The sequence below is a fragment of the Vicugna pacos genome, chromosome 17, assembly GCF_048564905.1.
Source record: "Vicugna pacos chromosome 17, VicPac4, whole genome shotgun sequence".
NCBI classification, from domain to species: Eukaryota; Metazoa; Chordata; class Mammalia; order Artiodactyla; family Camelidae; genus Vicugna; species Vicugna pacos.
Window position 1 is genome coordinate 55568118 of NC_133003.1, and position 24405 is coordinate 55592522.

Sequence of the window (24405 nt, forward strand, 5' to 3'; positions counted from 1 at the left end):
AGTGGGCGAGGGCGTCTTTCTGTGAGGTCAGCCTCTGTCCTTCCTGGGCCTTTTTTCAGAGTATGCGTCATTGTTTTGGATAATTGCACAAAATTATAAGACAATTCCCAGTGAGAGGCAGTGTGTGCTAGCCGAGCGAAGACAGCGTCCCTGCCTGTCAGCTCTGCCCCCGGCTCTGCCGTGACTCCGTGGGAAGCCCGGCGGCCGCAGGAGGTGGGCGCGTTTGTGCAGAGCACAGAAACGCTCTGCTCTCCGAGGCTTCACGGAAATCTCCCGACGGTTCATACATAAGCTCACCTGCTGATAACAAGGTACTGGCTTTTCTCGCCTATTTTCCGGATTCCCCAAGCCGCGTTACAACCCGTGGTGCCCGAGAAAAACCCTCTCAGAACCGTGCGCTCTCCTGCCTCAGCCACTGGTTAACAGAGCCGGCCCAGCACTTCGTTCCGGAGCTCTGACAGCCGCTGTGACGTCGCAGCCCGGCCGGCCGTGAACGGTTGCCACGGCGACGTAAACCGAAGGCCCGGCGCGGAGGCTTCGAGCGAAGCGCAGGAGCGCGGGGCCGGTGGGTGCGCGCGGGGTCGGCCTGGGGTTGTGTGTGGCGCGCGGGGTCGAGCGGGGACCCCTCAGGCGCCCCTCCAAGCCCCCTTTGCAAGGCTCCCCACTTCCTTACTCGCCTTGTACGGGCTGTGTCACTTACCCATCCATCTAGCCATCCCCCCCAGCCCTCCAGGTCCATGCAGTTGGGGGTGTTAGGAGGCCCCCGCCCTGCTAGTCCGGGCCTCCCGGTACCCGATTCCTCTCCGTGGAGGCTGCAAAAGGAATGCGGCTGGAAGGGTGCAAACTTTAGAGTCAAGGAATCTTGGGCTGGAGTCTCAACCTCGGCCCTTTCTGGCTGTGTGTCTTTGCGCAGCTCGCTGAATCTCTGCTTTGCTTCTTCCTATGTAAAGTGAAAGCGCCTGTTCAGTAAATAGTTAAGTGCCAAGGTGGCGATGGGCGCTTGATAAGCGCGTGGCTGCTAATCAGTGCATCACGCACCCTCCTCCCCCCCCCCGCCCCCATTCTCATGGAGCTTACGTTCTAGGGGGAGACAGGCAATAAACTGATTTTTTTAAGTGATAAATCAAATACTAGTAATTGCAGAGAAGAAAACAAAGGTCACACGGGAGCGACTGGGGCTTGAGAAAATGTTTCTCTGAAGGGGTGACGCTTCAGCTCTGATCTGGGTGTGGGAGCTCTGGGAGCAGAAAGACTGGGCAGGGCGGGTGGAAACAGTCAAGGACGTGAGAGAGGATGGAGGCAAGGAGCTGCAGAAGTTGCCCACTAGCTGAGCCCTCAGTAAACAGCAGCTGCTTTCAGCCGCCCTGGGGGTAGGGGGCAGGGAGCAGGGGGCAGGGGGCAGGGAGCAGGGAGCAGGGGACCACCTGACTCAAGCAGTGTGTTGTTGCTCCACAGGTCGGAATTCTCTAGCCAATGTCAAGGTTTGCAGTGAGCACTTCCTCCTCTACCCTGATGTCCAAGATCTTACCTACTAAGGTCTCCAAGGGCGTGACTTACAGTAGTAAGTACCGTGTGGGGTGGGCGCTCTCTGCCTCGGAGGCCGCCCTGGGAGCTGGAGCAATGAGGTCTACGTGGAACTGCGGGCATGACTCCGAATCAGACCGGGAGGCAGGAGTCACAGGTCTACCGGACTCCCTAGAAACTCTGTTTTATTTCCTAAGGCTGCTCTAGCAAACTCCCACTCCAGGATGGGGGCTTCAGTAGCAGGTTGAAGGTTTCACAGTTCTGGGGCCGGAAGTCCACAGTCAAGGTGTCATGGGCAGGGCTGGTTCCTCTCCGAGGCCAAGAGGGGGACTCTGTCCCAGGCCCTCTCCCAGCTGCTGGGGGTTTGCTGGCATCTTTGGTGTCCTTGGCTTGTGTAAGCACCACCTCAGTCTCTATCTTCATCTTCACTTGGCGTTCGACCTGTGTATGTGTGTCTGTTCCAGATTTCCCCCTTTTTGTTAAGGACAGGAGTCATATGAGATTAGCTATGCACACTACCCAACATGACCTCACGCCTGCAGCCACTCTGTTTCCAACAGGGCTACATTTTGAGGTGCTGGGGGCTAGGATTTCAGACCTTCAAAAGCATTCATTTGGGGAAACACAACTCACCCCACAGCAGGCCTTGAGGAAGGTGCACAGTGGACGTGTGCTTCTCCCAGCTCCCCTGTAGCCCTGGCTACTGGGCTGAGTGCAGAGGAGGTGCCGGCCGGCCACGCCCTCATGTGAAACACTGCACCCCTCTGGAGTCACATGCTCGCTGCCAGGGCTCCCACTGGGTGGCACATGTGAAGCTGCTTGGGCTGAGGGGTCAGGGCGAGCAGCACCGTCCACTGTTGTCTGCGTACTCTCCAGGCCTTCAGCTTTTAATCTAATTTTCGTTGCTGTTGTTTAAATTTTCAACCCATTGATTTTATTGTTTGGGTTTTTTTTGTTTGTTTTTTGGGGGGGGTGGTAATTAGGTTTCTTTCTTTCTTAATTTCTGAAGGAGGTACTGAGGATTTAGCCCAGAACCTCACGCATGCTAAGCATGATCTCTACCACTTGAGCTATACCCTTTCCCCCAATTTGTTTTTGAGTAGGTGAAAATTTCAAAATTCAGAAATGTGTTCAGAGCCTCCCTTGTGGAAAGCCCCACCCGTCCCCCAACACCCAGGCCCCTGCTCAAGGTGGCTGGTGAGTCCCTCTCTCCTTCCCAGTGAGACACATGCCATGCTCACACTTTGTGCAGGTACAAGCAAATGCACGCAGAGACAGCTGCCCTTTTCTCAGACAAACGGCCACACAATAAAAACACTCCCTAGGCCTTAATTTCCCATTGACCCAGATGCTGTGGAGACTTCCTTGTCAACACATTGAGTTTCCTTGTACCTTTGCTGCTTCCAGTGGAATGAGTATAGCAATATGCTTTAACCAGTCCTCTGTTAGTGGGTGTTTAGCTTGTTTCAAAATGTGGGCTGCTGTCAACAACTGCTGCCCCACTGTTACACTGTGTGCGCTAGGTTTCTTTCACTTGCTCTGCTCCACAGTAAACTGAAAAATGAAGAAAGGCTGAAATGGGGTTGCCAAAAAAAGAGCAGTTTGAAATGTTTATGGATTACAACTTCACTCTAAATGTATACTCCCAAAACAATGCAACATAATTGTGCTATCACAAGACAATTGAAAGCTTTATAAACTGTGCTGATTGATCCTATGGCACCAGGGGCTGGCTAGATGGGTAGGCACCCTGTGATACCGGGAGTGGGTTGCGTATCACCTACACTGGAAGTGACAAGCAAACAGGAGGCCTCCCTGAGCTGAGTGGCCTGGTTTGGGTTGAGGTCCATGCATTTGGGAGGAAACCAGGCCCGGCTGTCATGGCCAAGCCAACAAACAGACCCAGGGCATCAGCTGGCCAGGCTGGGCCAGGGTGCAGAGCAGGCAGATGAGGGAAGTTGACCGCAACCCAGGAAAATTGCCGAGCCCGACCTCCTGGGTTCAGCCACAGGAGCTGGGGAGAACTCTGAGCCTGGGCCAGGAGCAGGTGGGGCATCTGGACTCCAGCCCCAGCCAGAGCCCGAGGGTGGGGGCACTAGAGTTGGACACACCTGGTTGCGTGTTTCACCTCTGAGAGCCTCAGCTACCCCACCCGTGGAATGGGAGCAGCCCCTCTTCCCTAGGGCTGCTGTGAGGTGCAGGGGAGAGGAGACACAGGTGGAGGCTTGGCATGTTGCGGCACACTTGGTGTTGTGGACTGCAGGCTCGTCACTGTCGCTAGGACTGGTGTCTGCACCTCCCCCCCCACCTCCAGGGCCGAGGCTGCCCTCCGAGTGCAGAGTGCTTGGAGCCTGAGCGCTGCAGGATGAGGTGGGCAGGGCCAGGCAAGGACATAGCTGGGACTGGACATCAGAGGAACGGGCTCTTGGTTTGTTCTTCATTCAGATGCTCACTAAGCGCCAGCTGTACGTGGGCACGCGTCCTAGGCACCGGGGATTTGGGGTCAGAAAAACTGAAGGAATCACCCCTGTGAGGCTCAGGCTGTGGCGAGGGAGGCAGATGTTGGAAGGAGGACAACCAGACTGTATTTGCGACAGTCAGGGGGATGGGCAGGGGAGGAGTCTCAGAGCGAAGTGACATCCAATATCTGGTGAAAGATGAATGAGGGGAAAGTGCAGAAGACCCAGCAAAGGCCTTGAGGTGGGAACAGCTTGAGGTGTTGAAGGAAGAGGCAGAAGACCAGTGTGGACCAGTGTGTGGGACCTTGTGGGCCTGCGGAGGACCGTTTGGCTCTGTTGGGATGGTGGGAAGGGTTTCAGCAGGGGACAGCTCAGCGTTTGGTTGTTATGACTTTGCAACGGAGGCGCCATTCCCTTCCCCTCAGGCAGAGAGGCCAGTAAGACCCCTGGTGTAGAGGACACCTGATGGAGACCTTGGCCAGGAAGAGGAGCCGGCAGTGCCAGAGTGGACCCCGGGGTCCCCGGTCAGGGCTGTTCTGGGAGACGCGGCACGCACCTGGCCCCTCCATCTCTGGGGCTCCTGCACATGCATTTCCCACGTGTCTCTGGGACAGAGACCAGCCTCAGCGACTGTCTGGGGAGACCATGCTCAGGACCCAGGCTGGCTGCTTGGAACGGCACCCGGAAAGCAGAGCTCAGGGTGGCACTGGGGTAGTGGGAGGACCAGGAGTGCAGTCCTCATCTCTTGTTTTGCTGGGACAGAGAGTTGAGCTGGGTGCCCCCAGCAGCACCTACCCACCTCTAGGGCCTTGCCCTGGTTCCTGCTCCCTCTGGAGTCCCAGCCCGAGGACAGGGAGGGCCTGACCCAGTTCGCAGCCCCATTGGGGAGCACAGATCCAAACCTCTCTCCTGTGGTACCTGGGCCCCAGGAGTCTCCAGAGGGCAGCAGTGCCCAGCGGTTCAGGGCAGTCAGGTGTTGGCGATGGGTTTCACTGAACCTTTACGTGTCTCGGTTTCCTCTGTTCTGACAGCAGTGTGGATCTCCTGTGTTTTGTGGGGACTGGGGGTGGCGACCAGTCGGGAGCTGAGCCCAGGGAGGCACAGGGCAGCGTAGGCTCCTGCAGAAGGGAGGGCGGCTGGACTCGGCAGGCAGAGGGGGAGACACTGGGAAGAATCCTGAGGAAGGTGTAAGTGGGAAGGGGGGAGTGTGGGCCATGTTAGCGAGAAAGGGAGAGAAGCCACACCCAGAGGCCCCCGGTACCAGGCTGGGCCCTGAGGGTCAGGCGGGGCATGGGGTGTAGAGGAGGCTGGGTGAGGGACAGGAGGGGAATGGAGTGGCAGGGGCCCCCGAGGGCAGGTCTGGGGGAAGCTCGTGGCATCGTTTGTGCTGAGCTGCGGATGCCTGTGGTACCTCCTGGGGGTGCCTGGTGAGCCGTGGAGCTTTGGGAGAATTCAGTGCTGATGTGGGAGTCCTCAGCAGACCAAAATGACAAGCAGGTGGCACCATGCCACCCCACGTACTCATCCCCTTGACCCAGCCGGTGCCTTCACTGCCTGCCTGCCTCTGGTGCTATGGTGTCAGCTGACAAGAGCACAGCCAAGAAAGAGATTCTCAGCGTCCTCCACCGCCACCTCAGAAGCTCGCAGCAAAAGGGCTGGCTGGGCAGACCTCAAGGGCTTGGGGCCATGGAGTCCCTGGAAAGTGGTCCTGCTCTACCTTAAGAGCAATGGAGAAAAGCCAGAGAGGGCACAAAATGCCTCCTGTGCACCAGACAGCATGCTGGGGACTTTTGTGGTCATTTCTTGCACAATCCTCACAACTTCCTGGCATAGTCAGCATGATCATCTCTCTCAGATGTGCAAACTGAGGGTGCGCCAGCAGGTGAGATGCTGGGGCCGAGCCCTAGTGTGTCTGGAGCCTTGCTGGCCTCACAAGCTGAGGAGTCTCTTGCTATGGCGCTCACTTTTGTGTCTCCCCAGAGAACAGCCCAGAGTCCATGGACAATAGTTCTTCAATTATTGAAGAGGAAAAGAAACATGTGAGAAAAGACAAAGGTAAATTTGGAACTGGGAGCTAAAGTCCCAGTTGGTGGGAGGCAAACTTAGACCACAGATGCCTTCAGACCTAGTTTCTGGTTTGAAGGACAGAGGGAAATGCTTCTCTGTCCATTAAGAATTGGGTTACTGAGACTTGAAATAACAGGAACATAAAGTAGGATTTATTTTTCCTCCAATAATGAGACATAGTGGGAGGCAGACCAGGGCTCCGTGGAGCTCCACCAATGGCAGTTCTACAAAATCTTCCAGGTGACCAGGCCCCAAGTCTTTCTGCTCCACCATCTTTATCCTCAGGGCTCTCAACCATAAAGTTGTCACACGGTCACAAAATGGCTGTTGCAGTTCCGGCCATCACATCCAATTCCAGACAGGGAGAAGGAGCAAAAGGAGAGGCAAAATGCCTACCTGCCAACTCAGCCCTACTGGGAAAATCTCTTCCCAGAAGCCCCACCCAACAATTTCTGCCTACACTCCATTTGTCCTGAGGCCATCTGTATCTACAGGTATAGCTTTTCAGCTAGGCACATGGTTGCCACCTGTCAGGAGAAGGAAGGGGAGTCAGCCGGTTGCATGTGCCTTGCCCTCTGAGCCCCTGCTCTGTTCTCCAGTCTTGGCTTCCTGGACTCCCTCCTGGCTCCTTCGCTGTCCCCACCCCTACTCGGGCTTATAGGCAGCCTGACCCTCCTGCAGAGATGCGCATGTGCAAGCATGTCCTTGAGCCCGTCCTCCCCAGGCCGAGCCCCCCACCCTCAGCCTACCCCGCCCTGCCCCATTGCCTCTTTCTTGTAATTATCAAAATCAGAGGTAGAGACTGGAGACCAGGGAGCTCGTGTGCTCATCACCTGCTGGAAGCAGACAGGATTTTGCCCGTTTACTTCATCTGTCCTTTTTCTACTTTTCTTTTTTGTCTTCGCCAGAATGTTTTAGAGGGAATTCCAGTCACATTGTTCCATCCCTACAGTGCGCATTTTCCAAACATAGGGGTCTTCTCTTACAAGTCCGCAATGCAGTTAACCAGACCGCTCTCAGATTTACCCAGCGACCTCAGCAACGTCTTCCCATGGAAGACTCATTCCAACGGGGATTCAGATGAGATCTACGCACCCTCCGGCTCTTTTAATCAAGCAGAGCCCACCCCCACGTCTTTCCCTTTTCTGTGCTTGGCTGGTGGGGAACAGGGCTAATTATCCTGTAGACTGTCTCCCTGACGAATGGGTCTGTTTGCTTTCTGGTGGTGTCACTGAAGCTGGTTCTCTGTGACCCACATTTCCTTTGGTTGGACATTAACCCAGGATGCCACAGACTCCTTCCTGGGTGGGCTGTGTGCTTCCAGCAGCCTCCCCGTGGGTCACACTGAGACGGGCGGGTTCAGGCGTGATGCCCTGACCTGCCTCGCAGACCCCACCAGCTGTGCATCCAATACTGTCTTCTCACCCCAGGTGCTTGCACTGAACTGAGCATTACATTAAGGGTGAGGGTCCGAGCTGTGGTTTGTCTTTGTTTCTTCACTGAGGTATAATTCGTATACAATGAAATGCACACATCTCAAGGTTATAGTTTGATAAGTTTTGACAAATGCCTCCCACTTTGTGTATAATCTCCACCTGATTCACCATCTAGAACATTTCCCTCTGCCCAGAAATTCCCTCTCCCCCAAGGACAGCAGGTCTCTGCTGTCACCGTGGCATCCTTTTGTCTGCTCTTGAACGCGTGAAAGCACACCCTTGGCTCCTTTACTTGTGGCTTCTTTCCTAGCACCACATCTGAGGTGCACGTAGCGGGAGTCCTCTGCTGCTGTGGTGTGTGTTCTGCTGTGTATGTACGCCAACAGGGTGCATTCTTCTGCAGTTGAACATGTGTGTCATTTCCAATTGTTAGCTAATGACACTGCTGCAGACGTTCTTGTGTGTGCCATTCTGGGGACATCTCCCCTGGGTGTATCAGAAGGAGGGGAATTGCTGACTATGTATTAGACTTCAGTAGCTGCCACTAGACTGTCTTCCAGAGCAACTGTAGCAGTTCACAGCACACCAGCAGGTGTGAGCGTTCCAGCACTGGGCACACGTCCATTCCTTTAATATTACCTGGTCCTTTGGGGGTGTGTTGGTATCTCATGTTCCCTGTAAGCAGCGAGGGTGACTAACTTTCCCTGTGGTGCTCCTGCTCCTGCCTCCCACCTGCTTTTCTATTGGGTTGTCTATCTCTGTATGTTAATGATTCCTAGAAACTCTTCACATATTCTGTTTGCAAATCATGCACCAGTTCTAAGCATTGCAAATACCTTCCTTCACTCTGTGAACTGCCTTTTCTCACTCTTGGTGGTGCCTTTTAATCAACAAAAGTTCCTGTTTTTAATGTAGTTTGATTCACCAAAGACTTCTTTTTGTACTTTTTGTGCCCAGTTTTAAACCTCTTTGCTGATCCCTAAGATCATGAAGATACTGGTTTATTGATCTTCTACACATTTTGTTTTCATTTCACAATAAGATCTACAAACCTTCTCTGATTGACCTACTTATAGCCATTTTGTTTGCAGATTTTTTGGATTTTCTGCTCTACACTAATATCACCTTGAATGACACTATTTTTCCTTTGTTTTCAATCCTTATCTTATACCTTTTGTTTCTTTTTCTTGTCTTACCACACGGTGAGGACCCTCATCACAACACGGAATAGAAGTGCTAAGAGAGGCATCCATGCCTTGTTTCCAAGGAAATATTTCACCTAGAGGTTCCTCGTGGATACCTGTTTCCCATCGCTGCTGTAACAAATGACCACTGACTGCGTGGTTTAAGACAACACAAATATATTGGAGTTCTAGAGGTTAGAAGTCCGAAATGAATATCACAGGACTGGAATCAAGGTGCCCCCCGGACCTGGTTCCTTCTGGGGGCTCCAGGGGAGAATTTGCTTCCTGCCTTTTCCAACTTCTGGAGGTGCCTTGTCTCCCGGCCACCCTCTCCTCCCGCAAGGGCGGCCGGCATCTTCCGACCTCTGTGGCCCTGAGCACCTCCTCCTGCTGCTGCTGACCTGCCAGCCTCCCTCCTTCCAGGACTCTTGTGATTATATTGGATAATCGAGGACAGTCCTCTTTTCCTGTAAGGGAGCACAGTCACTGAGGTGGGGGGATTAGGGAGCAGACGTCTTTGGGCACCATTACTCAGTTCACACGTCCTTTCATCAGATCTGGGAAGTCCCCTTCTATTCCTAGGTTGCTAAGAATTTTATTCAAAATAGGTTTTGGATCTTATAGAATACTTCGGCTGCATCTGTTGAAATGATCACAAAACTTTCTTTCTGGTAACGGGGTGCAGTACATTGCTTGGTTTATAAATGTTAAAGCAACTGTGTTTCTGGAACACTTTGCTTCAGATGATTGCCATTCTGGGTTGTGGGCTCATTGTCTCAGTAGCATGTTGATTGCCTCTGCTCTCTCTCCTCTCCTCTCTCTCCCCTCCTCTCTCCTCTCTCACATTAATGCTGAACATTCGCTTCTTACCTGACCGCACATGCAATTTCTGTGTTGGAAGCTGGTCTCCGCATAGTTACCTACAGCTGCGTGGCCTTGGGGGCGCCTTCCCTCTCAGTGCCTCTGTCTCCTCACTGGGGGTTGCAGTGGTTCCCACGTCGTAGGGTTGTTCTACACATTAAGTCTAGTGAAGTCCCCAGCAGTGCCCAGTGCTTGCTGCCGCCACAGTTAGCCTTTGCCGTGGAATCTGGATGTGACGCCTGCGGGCGCTGGGGGCCAGTTTGGGAGCATAGAGACTCTTACTGCCCCTGCCTCCCTGGCCCAGGCTCTGTCCTTGCTCTTCTGAATTTAGGGTAATGCCGTGGCCCTGGGTGGCTGGCCAGGAACAGGGAGCGAGAGAGTGAGGTGTGGACGCGGGGCGGGCACTGGCTGTGCAGTCCTGTCCAGGCGTCCACCCCCCGCCCCCGCCATGCCTTCCTGCAGCTGTGTGGGCTGTGATCCCCCCAAACCCCACCCTGGCTCCTTCGCTTCCAGAGCTGCCAGCCCTTCTCCTCCACAGCTTTTCTGGTTCCTGAATTTATGTTATGTCATTCCTGGGGGTTGGATGGGCCTGGGAGCGGGGTAGCCACGTGCCCAGTTCTCCATCTTCTCCCTGGCCCCCCGAGGCTGGCAGAAGGTCCTTTGGCGATCTCTCCTGGAATCTCTGTTAGAATCAGAGTCAGCATGTAAAGAAAAACTGATTAGGCATGAGGCAAGACTCCACCCTTCAAACCAAACCTGCATGAGCCCCTGTAACAGTCTCCTGTCTCTCTGGTCCTGCCTGAGCCCCTGCCCCCAGCTCCCTCATGTCCATAGGTCCCTCATGGACCTCGGGGCACATGCCCATGTCCCTCTCCCTGTAGCGAGCCATCTCCCCCACCACCAGAAGCCAGGCTAGGAATTGACAGAGCCCCTGCTGAGTCCTTCCCATGGGCTGGGCAAGGAGCAGATCATTTTTTTCTATTTTGCTTGCTCTGAGCACAACTCAGTTTTTAGATCTATTTTGACAGGATCTAATCCATACAGAAAAGTTGAAGGAATAGTAAAAGATTTTGTAGCATGCCCATGCTTGGGCTTCTCTGGCCCTCCTCATGAGGGATGCAGATGAAGCTTTGGGGCAGGAAGGTGATGTGCGGGGACCGTGGGGTAAGGATGCAAACATGGAGTCTGCAGGCTTCTCTGTTGTAAGCTCTTTTCCCCATGGTAATTGACAAGTGTCCTGTGTGCACCTTGATACTTTGAGAGTATTAAAGCATAACTTGAAATCCCTTTAACAGCATCCTCTTTCTGCTGGTGAGAGTGTAGAATTGGACAGACCCCTGGGAAGGCAGGTCAGCATAAATCTCCAGAGCCTGGAAATTGCTCACAGCCTTCTAGTCTCCCTTGGGAAAATCACTTCCAGGGGCCAGGCAGTGCCAGCACAGTGATGGACTCGGGGTGTCCAGGTGGCGCCATGGACACCGCACAGACGCCTTGGCGGGTGTGCCTGGTGAAGCAGCACGTGGCCCCAGCCCTTATTATTTGCTTATGAGGTTCTTAATAATCAGTAATTTTACAGGGAACTGCTGATGGTAAAGTGTTTTTTCAAGGAAAACATGGAACTATTAAAAGTGTCTATTGAAAAGTACTGGGAAGAACCCCAGATGTGTTAGCAGCACTGGTTTAAAATGCGGGGGTCTCTTTTAAAATACGACATTCTCTTGTACTTTCAATTTTTTGTTTGTTTGTTTGTTTAAAATGAACTCTGTTTCTTCTAAATCATGGGTAGAGGGGAAAGCAAACATATTTTTAAGCCCTTAGTTTGGTGCCCTCTGGGTTCTGTCCTCTCTGACATCTGCTGAGCTGCCCTGTGGGAACCTCTCCCTTACTCCTGGGGGGTGGGCAGCAGAATTCGGGTCCTTGGCAGCCCCCGCCTCCCAAATCCCTGCCCTGCCTCCTCAGACTTCAGGCACTCTGCCATCACCGGCTCCCAAGCCCAGCCTTCCCCTGAGGACAAAGCATGTTCACCTGGATTCCTCCTGTCCCCTGCAGACAGGTGCTCAGCTCCAGGGTCAGCCAGTTCCATCACTTAGAAATGGCAGGCGGGGCTTCTCTCCTCTGTGGAGTGTGGGGGTTCCTGAGACTTTAAATCAGAGAGGACAGAAGGCCAGGGACATAACAGATGTCTGAGATACAGGAGGGTCTATGTTCATAAGGTCTCTTTCAGATGCCAGGGACAGAAGCCCAAGTCAAGTAGGTTAAACCAGACAGGTAAGTTTATGGAGCTGGAAGGCCCAGGGGTGGACTTCAAGCATGGCTGGATCCCCAAGAACATTCGCTACTCACTCATACTTCTGCAGAAGCTCTCTTGCTGGGCTGGGAGGGTACTGGAGCCCCAGAGGTGCTGATCACTGCTTTGGCAAAGCTGGCTCTTTTCTCCAACAAGGTGTCTCCCTCCCCAGTGTCTGTGATTGTTCCTGACCATTTGGCTAACCCTTTCCACATGTCTGGGGACGTGGATTTCTTCTTGCTCAGAGATCAGGAGCGGAATAAGTCTCTCTCAGTGAGTATCCAGGAGAAGGCTGCCTGCAGCTCTTCCCTCTCTCACACAGCAGCAGCCAGATTGCACTTTCCTCAGGTTACTCACTCTAGAATAGTCGATGGCTCACCATTTCCTATGAAATCAACTTGAAAATGCCTGGCCCTCAGGTCAGAGACCTGTCCCACTGCCTTACCAGGCTCATCTCCACTGTGCCTGGGCCTTTGTCAGGGAGGGCTCTTTGTAGTTGCTGTGGCCACGGTCCACGGTCTCAGCTAACATGCCTTAGCTTCTGCTGTCCTTTGCAGAGATACTGTCTGCTCCTGAGACTCTCCCTTCCTTCAAGGCCCTAGGAAACCCCCCTGCCTGCTCCAGCCTTGCACAGTCCCCTCTCACTGGAATTCTTGGAGGCCAGACACGCACAGAGACGCATGCCCCTCGGCAGCGCCTGGGAGTCCCAGGGTCAGCCCTGACTGTACCCTCATATAGTCTCTCTTGCATCATCATCCCGAGAGCCCCTGTGCCCAGATAACCCACTCCCCCTGTGGCACGGTTGGACTGCACACCTGCCAGGTTGGGGGACTCACCCAGTGGGCATCTCCACTAGGAAGTGGCCAGCTGGGCCTTGTCTCTGGGACACTCTCAGAGGCACAGGCATGGCTAGCATCTGGCTCCCTCCTGGGATGACTCTGGTCACCCCAACTCAGGGCTCAGCAACTGAGATTCCTTTGAGCAGTGGCTCTTTCTGTGACCTTGCCCAGGGCCAAGGACACCCAGGGACATGCAGGTCCTCCAGCTCCCGCCCAGACCTGCCTCGGATTCTAGGCAGTGGGAGGAGGGACACAGCCACTCTGAGCAGCGCCCATGGCAACACACACACAACTTCCCCTTCCTTCCCTAGAGCTGCCTGGGCTTTCTTCTGCCCGCCTGGCCCAGCTCCGGGAGCCTCTGCCTTCCTTCCAGACTGCCCCTCAACCCCGATCTCACACTCCTCCCCGCAGCGGAGCCCCTGGCTCCTCGTGCTGCCCCCAAGCAGCTGCCCCAGTGTCTTCTAATCACAGACCTTCTGCCACTGGGGTTCTAGCAGGCGAAATTTTCCTGACTTTGTTATACATGGATGTGCGAAGTAGTGGCTTCAGGCTGGATCCTGGCACAGATGTCAGGTTCTTTAGAGGTGGAAGTGGTGGTGCACCCTATGGGGCCAGCAGGAAGTAGACTTTGACCAGGAGGAGCCATGTGAAGAGCCCCCGTGAGGGGGTGTCTGCAAGGGATGTGGAGAACCCCCAGGGCCTGGACTGCGTAAGGGGCTGGGCACTCCTGCATAGGCCTCAGGGAAGAGGATCCCCACTCGGTCCTGGGAAGTGAAGGGCTGGGGAAGGATGCAGCCCAGGGGGCGTCAGGTGGGAGGCTGGAGAATAGGTGTGGAGGGGCAGACCCCCAGTGACCACGGGCTGCCCACAGTGACCAGGGAGCTTGCAGACCAAACTCGGAATTTCCAGTTTCTTTTGGAAACCCCGAAGATCTAGTTTCCCTGAACTTTAGTTTGTCAGATGTGGCAAATGACAAGACACTCGCTTTAAGGCTGAGTTTCAGATAAATGAGGAGTCACCTTTTATTGAGTCTGAACCCTGTACTGTTGATCTGGAATGCACATCTGACCCAGCATCTGGCGCCCCGGTTCCCATGAGGCGCGTCCTGCCAGCTTCGCTGACAACCCCTGGGAAGTTGCGCCCCGGATCCCAGAGCGCTTCGCGCAGGCACACAGCCCCGCAGTCTTTGCGCACCGCGCCGCACGCGTGCACCTCGCCCGCGGCCCCCTCGCTCCCGCGAAGTCCCCGCCCCCGGCAGAGGGAGGGCTGGCCCCGCCCAACCCCACCTGACCCCGCCCCGCAGGATCGGGAGCGGAAGAAGACGCTGCGAGTGCACGAGAAAATGACCTACTCGTCCAAAATGTCGGCCAAGCGCACCGGCTTGTGGCGCCAGCTGCAGCTGGAGGACGAGACGGAGGACCAGGAGGCGCGTGCCGAGCAGCTGCGCACCTTCCACGACCACACGGCCTGGAAGCTCTCCATGACCCAAGGTGCCGCCCCCGTCCCCGAAGTAAAGTCTTTGTCCCTCCTGTATGAGCAGTGCTTTTAAAGGGCTTGGAGATGCGGTGCTGCGGTGCCTTGGGGAGGGATGGGGTCTTCTGTGTGCCTGACCTCTGTCTCCCCACGTCGCAAAAATCATTCCCAGATGGACTTTGAATCTAAAAGCCTTTGCGTTCCAATACTGCATGTATTCCAAATGCTGGCTGTGCACAGTGAATGCAGGCCTCACAATGTGTAAACTATAGGCATTGAACTTGGTAAACAGCGTCTCTGGTAAGGAGCAACTCCATTTCCTGGGTTCAGAACTGGGGTTCAGCATTTAATAGTTTGTCGGGCCTGGGCAAATCAGCTATGCCTCACAACTTCCTCTCCCAGCTGATGGCAGTACCAGCCTCGTGCGTCGTGGGATTCAGCATCTTCAGACACTGCACATAGTGAAAAAGAGCTATGTGTACCTGAGCTATTATTTTTTTTTGACCTAGTAGAAATCAGAAGTACTGAATATGCATTAATATTCTACCAGTGAAGTATAAGTCTCTAAACTAGAAGCAGTTGAGAGCAGAAAGTCCTGGAACCCAGTGGGACTGCAGGGACCCTGCATATGAACATGTAAAGAGACTCCCAAGTCTCCACCCCTGGAGACGCTAGAATGAACCTTGGAGGCTTGTTATCTCAGGTGGAAGCCCTGAGCTTGTGCTGACGTTCTGTGTGTGGAGCTCTGCACCCGAGGAGCAGCACTGTGTGTGTTGTTTCTGCCTCCACCCTCCATTTCTAAGACCTGGGAGCAACAGGTGGCATCTGGATGGGGAGGACTGGACCCAGCAGGTTTCGGCACAAGACTCATTGGGGCTTCAGCTTTGACTTTCAGAGAGGAGCTGGGTCTCCTTGAGGGCAAGGCCTTACCCTGAAGTAGTTCAGAGAGGCTGAGGCTGAGCCGGGCTCTCTGCCAGGCACCTAGACTTAACACAGGTCTCCTGCACCACCCCAGGTGCTTCTGGAAAGGAAGGATTTGAGGGTAAGGCAGAGAGCCACAGGGTCTGTCCAAAGCTGGGAAGCATTCAGGCCTTCCTCTCCAGAAGGGCATGGAAAGAAGCCCCCTGGGCCGTGGCCCCAGCTACCCTGCCTCTCCGCCTGCATTCTGGAGGATGGTCCTGACGCCCAACCTTCATTTCCTCCCAGCTGGCCGATGTAGACTTAGCTGCTGCCCAAATCAGGCCCTGGAGACTTAAGGTACTCCAAGTAGACATCATGCTGCCCCATTTTTCTCTCACCGCCCCTTTTCAGGTCCTGGCCAGTAGGCCTTTCATTGTTAAGTCCAGCCAGGTCAAACTTCCAGTGCTGGGGTGTCCAGAGCCTCATTCCCGGTGAGAGGGGTACTACAGCAAGAGAGGCTCAAGTCAGACATACTGAAGGACTTCCCACCTGCCCATGGAGACAGTACTGTATTGGCAGAGTCTGCTCTCCTTTTGCTGGAGACAGAGCTCAATCTCCCGCAGTCCCTGTAGTAATCTGGACCTCACAGCAGGGCGTGGCTCCTAGAGCAGTTAGCTGACCCCATGCTGCCTGGCTTTGCCCATCCTGGGCAGTAGACTTGGATCTCTCTCCAACTGCCCACCCGCCCCCTCATGCTTTGTGCCTCTCATTGCAGAAAGGAAGACGGAGCCTGAAAACATAAACAGCTACATAAACCAGAAGCGACAAATGTTCCTCATCCAGGTAGGCTGGCTGCCCTGCGGGCCAGGCCACCTTGTGCGGTGAGGTGCGTGACTCCCACTCGCGCACCCTCAGTATGCCCTGGATGTGAAGCGGAATGAGATCCAGCGGCTGGAGAGGCTGGCGACCAGGGAGGAGGCCGCGCTGGAACGGGCAGAGAGGCTCCTGGAGAAGGACGCTGCTCTGTTCGATGAGTTCCTCAGGGAGAACGACCGCGGCTCTGTGCAGGCCCTGAGGCTGTGAGTCACCAGGCCCAGCCGCCCATAAGTGTCCCTGGACCCACCCCCAACCCCACCAGACCTGTCCCTGGAGCTCCCTCACCTCCAGCCCCAGCTGCAGGCAGCCTGGAGGCCCCTCTTGACGACCTGGCCGTTGGCTCCCTCCCCACCCAACCCCCAGGGCAGAGAAGGAGTCCAAAGCAAAAACGGAGAAGATTGTCCAGGTCCGCGACCTGACCACCCAGATTATGAACATCAAAAGGTGAGGTCAGAGGGCAAACTGGGACCTGGGCCACCCCTGCAGGCATGTCTCCCAGAGCTGGAGGGCGCCCTGGACCATAGACACCTCTGAGTCCTGACTGTCTCAGGGATCCAAAGCCCCGTGGGCTGCTGCCCATTTTTCAGGTGAGGTGACCTTCTTGAAACCAGACCACCGGGGCAAGGCTCGCGTGGCTCTGAGGCCCCCAGCTCACCCTGAGAGGATGGCTGCAGCTTTGCGGGTCTCAGACACTGGTCCCCAGGAGGGCGGCCTCCTTCTCTAGCACCCAGTGCACCTGGGCCTGTCCTCCAGGAGGACCTGGAGCACCGGGCCTGGCCTCCCCTCTTAGGGGCCCCGGGGGCAGAGCCTGACCTTGACTGACCCCTCCCGGATCTAGTGAGATCTCCAAATCTGAAGACACTCTGCAGCGTTACAAGGTCTACAAGGATTTCCTGTACAAGCTGTCACCCAAGGAGTGGCTGGAAGAGCAGGAGAGGAAGCGCTCGGCTCTCAAAAAGGCCAAGGAGGTGGTCACGGCCTTCAAGGAGAACTTGCTATTCTCCAAGCTCAGGGACAAAGGTAGCAGAGAAGAGGGCATGCCCTGGTCCCCCCAGGCCCTGCGTCCAGCTGGCGTCTGGGCCGCAGGCTCCGCGCCTTCCATTCCTTGCAGAGTCCCAGCCTGGTCATGGCCACCCTGTGCCACCCGGGCTCAGCCCCTACACTCACTCCCAGGAGAGGGGGTTGGCTCTCAAAGCAAACCTTCATCCTGCAGCTGAAGGGAGACAGTGGGGAGTCTCGGAACCCTGTGCCCCTGAGCCATCTGAGACCCCTCTCTTGCTTTCCGTAGGACTAGGGGTCAAGGGCAAGATGGACTCCAGAGGTAAGTGGCTGCCCCCGGCTGGAGGGGCCCCGTCCCTGGCTGGGCAGGAGGACACCCTTCCTCTGCTTCCTCCAGAGGGGCAAGTCCCAAAGAAGCCCCCCAGGCTTCTGCAGGTGGTGCGGCTGAGGCAGGTCCTGTCCAATACCGTCAACCTCCAGCAGGGCAACCAGCCCAGCGTGTCTGGCAGCCTGGACCCCAAAAGGTGAGTGGGCTTTGGGGGCTGTAGAGGAGGCCGGCCTGCTGGGGAGTGGCCCCCAGTGGCTCTGGCCAGGGGCCCCCAGACCGGCCCAGCCTCCCTCAAGGGGAGAGCATTGGGAGGGGCTGTTCCCAGCCCGGAGGCTCTAGAGTCGGACTTAGGCCTGAAAACCGAGATGTTTTCCCAGCAAAGGTTTGTTTCTGTCTGATTTGGTGAACTTGAGCCTGGGGTGGCCCACTTGGCCCTGGTGGAGCAGTCACATGTGCGTGGATAAGGCAGCCACCTGGGCACTTGGGACAGGACACACCTGCTCATGCCCTCTGTGGCAGGAGTGCTGGCTGCAGGGCCAGAGTCCTCGAGCCTTTTCAGAGAAGCTGGGAGTCTGGGTTTTCATATAAAATCTCCCCAAATTTAAGTGTGACAGTTATTTTCAAGTCTTTTAAGAAACACGGTAAGAGACAGACAGAAACCACAAACAGATTCGTGGGTCAGTGCACAGCTGTCCCCGTACTTTGTTAAAAAACGCCTCATGTGCAAGACCAGAGCTGCCGGTCACCCCTAGTTACTTCTCCTCTCACTGAAAACAATGTTTAATCTTTGGTAGGAAACCACAGCTCTCTAAGTGTGAGAATTCCCTGCTCCCCTGAGCCCACCTCCTTCCAGCCCCTCCCCACCTGGCTGTTGGCCTCCCTCTGCACAGCCTCCATCCAGCCATCCCTGAAGTTGCTGTTCTGGGTGTACAAAGAGCCCTGGGATGTCCTTAGGATTCAGTGTAAATACAAGCAAAGGTGGTTTCCTTCTGTGTATCCTTCTCGGTAGAGAGCCGACCCTTCCCACTTCTCTGTCTCTGTTAGTACTGCAGTCAGGCGTGTTTCCAGAGGTGGCGTCCTCAGCCAGGGCTCCAGCTTCCCCCAGTGGCCTGTCCAGTGACCTCTTGGGGCTGGCCAGGTGACATTCAAAGTATGTGGTTATCGAGGATACTGACCTGGCTGGGTGACATTCACAGTATGTGGACATGGGGGACACCGATCACAGCCTTGGGTGGTTATCAGGTGTTTGCTTTCACACTACCAGGGCCACTGCCAAGGTGCTGTCCTGTCATATGGCGTCTGGACCCCTTTGGCTAGAGGGACAAGGAACTGGAGAGCTGTAGGGGGAGAAGGGCGGGTGACTGGTGGGCAAGGGCCCCAGCAGAAGAGAGGGTGATGGATTGGCTGTTGCGAGTGGAGGGAGGCCACTGTGCAGGGCAGGACAGCAGGCTGGAGGCCCAGGAAAGGGCTGCTACTCCAGCTTGAGTCCAAGGCTTAGCTGGCAGTCCCCTCTTCTTCAGGGAGGTCACTTTTCTGTCCAGGCCTTTGACTGATTGGATGAGGCCCACTCACCAACGAAGGGTCATGGGGTCATCTGCCCAGAAACATCTAGAATAATGTTTGACCTTCCCCAAGTGACACAAGAAGTTCACTGTCACTGGGGGCTCAGGGTTGGGTCTGCAGGCCTTGCAGAACTGTTTCAGTGTCTGACAGCTCCATCAGTCCCTTATGCTCCAGCTGAAGGCCAGGCCTCTTTCCGGGGACAAGGTCCAGCCCCAGTGACTTGCCCCGTATGCCTCTAGCACCCACCTCCAGGGCCACCAAGCACCTCTCGAACCCCTCCTGGATCTCTTCCTACAGTGCCCTGACACCCGCCTATACCCACAGTCCTCCAGCTGTGACAAGTGACCCCAGGACAGACCTCTTGCCCCACGGCCTCTTCCCCATCCCCTTGCTGCTCTTGCTCAGGCACCCCAAGCCCCAGCCCTCCTGGAGGGCCGCCCACATGTCGGGGAGGGAGCTGGGATACCTAGCAGCCAGGTGGAGCTGGAGCCCAGGCGTTGGCCCAGCACCCACCCTCAGGTCCAGGGCCTGCAGAGGCCAGGAAGTTCCAGTGATCAGACTTCGGTCTTCTTTTACTTCCCCCGATACTGAAGTGTTACTGACATATCTCAAAGTGCACATGCCAGGCCCATGCAGTGGGGTTAACTCTGGTCCCTGTAACCCCTGCCGGTGGGGTGCCGTTACTTCCAGTTCAGGTGGTTAGGTATGCAGGCTTCCTCTGCCTAGCTTGCCCTCCCTCAGCCCTGGAGCACCCACCATCAGGCTCATGTGGGGACAGTCCCTGAGAACAGAGGTCCTCCGTCTACCAGCCTCGGGACCAGGGCTGCTGAGTACAATTGGGCAGGTTGTGGGCTGCATAAGGCATTCAGCGGAGAGGACAGGTAGGGGTGAAGTCCAGCCCCTCCCCTGCTATGTCCACCTGGAGGGCAGATTCTCAGAAAGGCACCTTCTGGGCCAGCAGTTCCCTGGAGGTGACCTTGGGTAGGTGACTGGCTCTCTGAACAGCATGTTTCTCATTTGCTGAATGGACATCAGTGTGCACACAGGGTGGGGCACAGGCTTGGCAAGTGGGTGAGCTGCCAGCGCGGGTCCTCCCACAGGCCCTGCGCTGTCGTGTCTCCACTTCAAGAAGATCAGGGCCTGGAGTCTCTCGGGCCTCGGCTCAGCTTCCCCTAGCTGCAAGCTGGCCTTGACGGCTCCTGGGCCAGCAGAACCTGCTCATCCAGGCAGGGCCCAGGCTGGAGCGGGTCAGTGGGGCAGGTTTGGTGTCGGTCTAGTCCCCATGCAGTGCTTGCAGCCCTGACAGCTCAGCGTGGTCCCTGCCCTATCGGGGGTCAGGGTCTGTTGGAAGCAGCATGAGTGTCACAAAAGGTTGTGAGTGGGGCCATCAAGGACAAGTGCCAGGGCTGAATCTGACAGGTGGGGTGGGAGAGGCCCCAGAAGTGGCTCTTAGAAAAAGAATGGTAAATGGAGAGGGGCAGCCTGGCACCTGGAGCCGCAGGTGCAAAAATGCTGAGGTAAGATTGGTACCCGGAGAGCAGGAGGAGCTGGTGCGGCAGGAGCAGCCTTCGGTGGTGGGACCCCAGGCCCTCAGGAGGAGGCCAAGCTTTATTCTAACTGGAGTCAGATGAGCTAATTGCATCTTGAAACTCTCCCCTGCTGTGTGGTAGCTGGGGGGCCAAGAGGAGGCTGGTGCCACCACCTCAGCAACTTTTGAAGGGTGCGAGTGGGGATGGGGAGGTGCCCTGGCCACGCCAGGCACTGGCCTGAGTGAGATGGCCCTCAGGACTCTGTCCCCAGGTTAGCTGTGTGCCCTGACCCCGTGTCTCCACAGGTCCAGCTCTGCCCTCCCTGTGCAGGAGGACCCAGACAGCGATGGGGAGGTCAGTGCCCTTCTGGGTAGGGGCTGCAGGAGCCAGGCCCTCACCACCCAGTGCCCACACATGGCTCTGGTTGCAGGAGCTGGAGCTATACTTCACGGAGCCCCAGCAACTCCTGGATGTCTTCATGAAGCTGGAGGAGCAGAACCTCTCATTGGTCCAGAACACCCAGGAGATGGAGGAGACATTGGAGGAACTGAACTTCACCCTGAAAAACACTCAGACTCGCATGTAGGTCTCGCACAGGTGCCTCGGTGGTGAAGGGGCTCTGTCACTGGTGGTCATGCTGGAACCCTCCACGGTCACTGGGAGATGGGCTGTGCACTCCCTCCTTATCATAACCCTGCCCCTGTCCTGGCTTCAGTTTTCTGGAAAGTTCCATTTGAACACCTAAGGCCTGGCTCTGGGGAGAGAGTGTGTCCTCTTCGGTAGGGGGTTGGGGGTGGGAGTAGGTCAGGTGGGTGGATTCAAGCGGGGCTGGCCCCTCCCCACTCTGGAGCAGCCTACAGTCCGAGGGGGATATCTCCAAGGACCTCCTGCCCAGGAGGTTTTTGCTGACACCAGGTCCTGCAGAGCTTGGCTGGGCAGAGTCGGGCCGAGGCAGCAGGTCAGGCCTGTTAGGAGCAGAGCGTCCTCCATTCGCTTCCAAACACTGACCAAGCAGCTGTTCTGGATCAGGCCAGGGTCTAGGCCCTCCAGGGATAAAGCAAGGCCCTGCCTTGTGAGCTGGCAGACTTAGAGGCCCACAGGTTTGACTTGTGGGTAGTAATACATGCTCGGAGGAATATGAAGAGTAATATAAGAAGGGGCTGAAGTGGAGGGTGGCAGCTGATGGGAGCAGGTAGGGGAGGTTTCCAGCGCAAGGTGTCTTTTGAGCCAGGTACTTCCTGAGCAATGGGTAGACACGTGGAGATTTGGGGGAAGAGAGCTGCAGGCAGAGGGAACGCAGTGCAAAAGCCCTGAGGTGGGAGCCAGCCCAAGGCTTTGCTTTTGCTGTCCCAGCGGAACCATGTTCTTGGAGTGCCCGTGTCCTGTTGGCCTATGTCTTGCCTTGGAGAATTTCCTGCTGGGAGTCTCCAGCATAATGTGAAAACATCAGTTCTTAGGAAAGATGGTGTCTCCTGGAACCTGGGAGGTGGCGGGCACAAAGCGAGAGGAGCTGGGGAGAGGCAGGCAGCCTCCCAGACTCCAAGAACCTGGTGAGGACGTACACACGCCCCTGCACACCTCACTGCAGAACCCTGGGGTGCTGCCTGGAAGCTGGTCTTTCGCCAGCTGAGCCACTTCAGAAGCTGAGCCGCCCCCAAGAGCACCGACACTGTATTTCCAGGGGAATCACAGCCCATGTGCATTTAAGTTCCATGAACTCAACCATTTTTTCTTGAGGGGGAAAGAAGAAAAAAAAGGCTTTAAAAAATACAACAAATAAACAATTTGAACAGGCCTATCTATTAAGGAGATTGAATGAATATTATTATTAATGTTCCAAACAGAAAACACCAGGCCCAGATGGGTTCACTAGTGAATTCTACCAAACATATAAGGAAGAAATAAAATTCTCTACGATCTCTTCCAGATAGAAACAGAGGGAACACTTCCTAACTCATTCTGTAAGACCAGCATTAACCTGCCTAGTACCAAAACCAGACAAAGGCATTATATGAAAACTGCAGACCAGTATCTCTCATGACCATAGATGTAAAAGTCATCAACAGAATATTAGCAAATTAAGTTCAACAATATATGAAAAGAATTAAACACCACGACCAATTATTCCATGACCTGGGGTTTTCCCCAGGTATACAAGGCTCATTTAACATTTGAAAATCATTTACTGCAATCTGTCACATCAACAAGCTAAAGAAGAAAAACCAACAGATGCAGAAAAATCATTTGATAAAATCTAACACCCATTCATTATAAAAATTCCCAACAAACTAGGAATAGAGGGGAACTTTTTGAACTTGATAAAGGACACCCAACAAAACCCTACAGCTAACATCATACTTAAAGCTTTCTTGCTAAGATCAGAAACAGGGCAAGGAGTTCCTGTCACCACTTCTCTTCAACATCAAATTAGAAGTCCTAGCTAACTCAGTACGACAAGGGAAGGAAATAAAAGGTGTTAGGCTGGGAAGGAAGAAAAAACCTTTGTTGCAGAACAGATGGTCACGTATGTAGAAAATACCAACAAAAAACTCCTGGAACGTGGGAGGGTGTAGCTCAAGTGGTAGAGCACATGCTTAGTGTACACAAGGTCCTGGGTTCAATCCCCAGTACTTCCCCTAAAACTAAATAAGTAAACCTAATTACCTGCCCCCTAAAAACAAACAAACAAACAAACAAAACCTCCTGGAACTAGCAAACCATTATATCAAGATTATAGAATACAAGGTTAAAATACAATGAAATGCTTAGGCATAAATCTAACAAAATCTGTACAAGATCTACACGAGAGGAAAACTTCAAAATTCTGATGAAAGAGATGAAAGAACTAAACAGAGAGATACGCCATGTTTATGGGTAGGAAGAGTCAATATTGTCAAAATACCAGTTCTTCCCAACTTGATCTGGAGATTCAGTGCAATCCCAATCAAGCCCCCAGCAAGTTATTTTGTGAATATTGGCAAACTGACTCTAAAATTTATATGGAGTCAAAAGACCCGGAATAGCCAATTCACTATTGAAGGAAAAGGTCAAAGTTGGAGGACTGACACTGCCTGACTTCAAGACAAGTGGCAAGACAATAGACAAACAGATCGATGGAACAGAGTAGAGAGCCCAGAAACAAACCCACATGAATGTGAACAACTGACCATTAACAAAGAGACAAAGGGAATATGATGGAGCAGAGACAGTCTTTTCAACAAATTGTGCTGAATCAACTGGACATCCAGATGCAAAAAGAAAAAAAAAGAATTTAGACGTAGATTTTAAACCCTTCACAAAAACTAACTCAAAATGAATCACAGACCTAAATCTGAAACACAAAACTATGAAACTTGCAGAAGAAGACCTAGGTGAAACCTGTAAGACTTTGGGTATGGTGATGACTTTTTAGACACAACACCAAAGAAACAATCCATGAAAGAAAGAGCTGATAAGCTGGACTTTTAAAAATGTTAAAATTCTGCTTTATGAAAGGCACTGTCAAGAGAGTGAGATGACAAGCCACAGAAGTGGAGAAGATATTTACAAAATACCTGATAAAGGATGGTATCCAAAATGTATAAAGAACTCTTAAAATTTAATAATAGGAAGTGAACAGCCTGATTTTAAAAATGGGCCAAAGACCTAAACAGACACTTCTTCAAAGAAAATAGTCAGAAGACAAACACGCACATGAAAAGATGCTCAGCCTCATATGTCCTCAGGGAAATGCAAATTAAGACAATAAAGAGATACCACTACACACCTGTAATAATGGCCAAAACCCAGAGCACTGGTAACACCAAGTGCTGGTGAGGATGTGGAGCAACAGGAACCGTCATCGGTACTGGTGGGAACACAGAAGGGTGCAGCCACTTTGGAAGACAGCTGGGCAGTTTCTCACAAAACTAATCATATGCTTAACACAGAGCCAGCAGTTGCACCCATTGGTATTTACCCAAAGGAGTAAAAACCTTATGTCTACATAAAAGCCTGCATATGGATATTTATAGCAGCTTTATTCATAATGTATTCAAAACCTGAAGGCAACCAAGATGACCTTCAGGAGATACATCCAGA

The 24405-nt window shown here is 54.0% G+C and overlaps 1 protein-coding gene across 2 annotated transcripts in view; it reads left to right on the top strand.

The window, feature by feature from the left end:
* The first annotated feature begins 196 nt into the window (after nucleotides 1-196).
* The window catches only part of CFAP100 (cilia and flagella associated protein 100), a 34515-nt gene continuing 10306 nt past the window's right edge, over nucleotides 197-24405 (top strand). The window contains exons 1-14 of one of the 2 annotated variants that reach the window (XM_072942028.1): nucleotides 197-311; nucleotides 413-565; nucleotides 1456-1561; nucleotides 5964-6038; nucleotides 11991-12091; nucleotides 13961-14147; nucleotides 15806-15873; nucleotides 15946-16109; nucleotides 16270-16350; nucleotides 16745-16926; nucleotides 17195-17227; nucleotides 17303-17429; nucleotides 20631-20679; nucleotides 20756-20907. In XM_072942028.1, the coding sequence (XP_072798129.1) occupies nucleotides 1474-1561; nucleotides 5964-6038; nucleotides 11991-12091; nucleotides 13961-14147; nucleotides 15806-15873; nucleotides 15946-16109; nucleotides 16270-16350; nucleotides 16745-16926; nucleotides 17195-17227; nucleotides 17303-17429; nucleotides 20631-20679; nucleotides 20756-20907 (1307 nt within the window). In that variant the 5' untranslated portion in view covers nucleotides 197-311; nucleotides 413-565; nucleotides 1456-1473. Of the gene's footprint in view, nucleotides 312-367; nucleotides 566-1455; nucleotides 1562-5963; nucleotides 6039-11990; nucleotides 12092-13960; nucleotides 14148-15805; nucleotides 15874-15945; nucleotides 16110-16269; nucleotides 16351-16744; nucleotides 16927-17194; nucleotides 17228-17302; nucleotides 17430-20630; nucleotides 20680-20755; nucleotides 20908-24405 lie in introns of those variants that run through there. The other variant, XM_072942029.1, reaches the window with a different exon arrangement.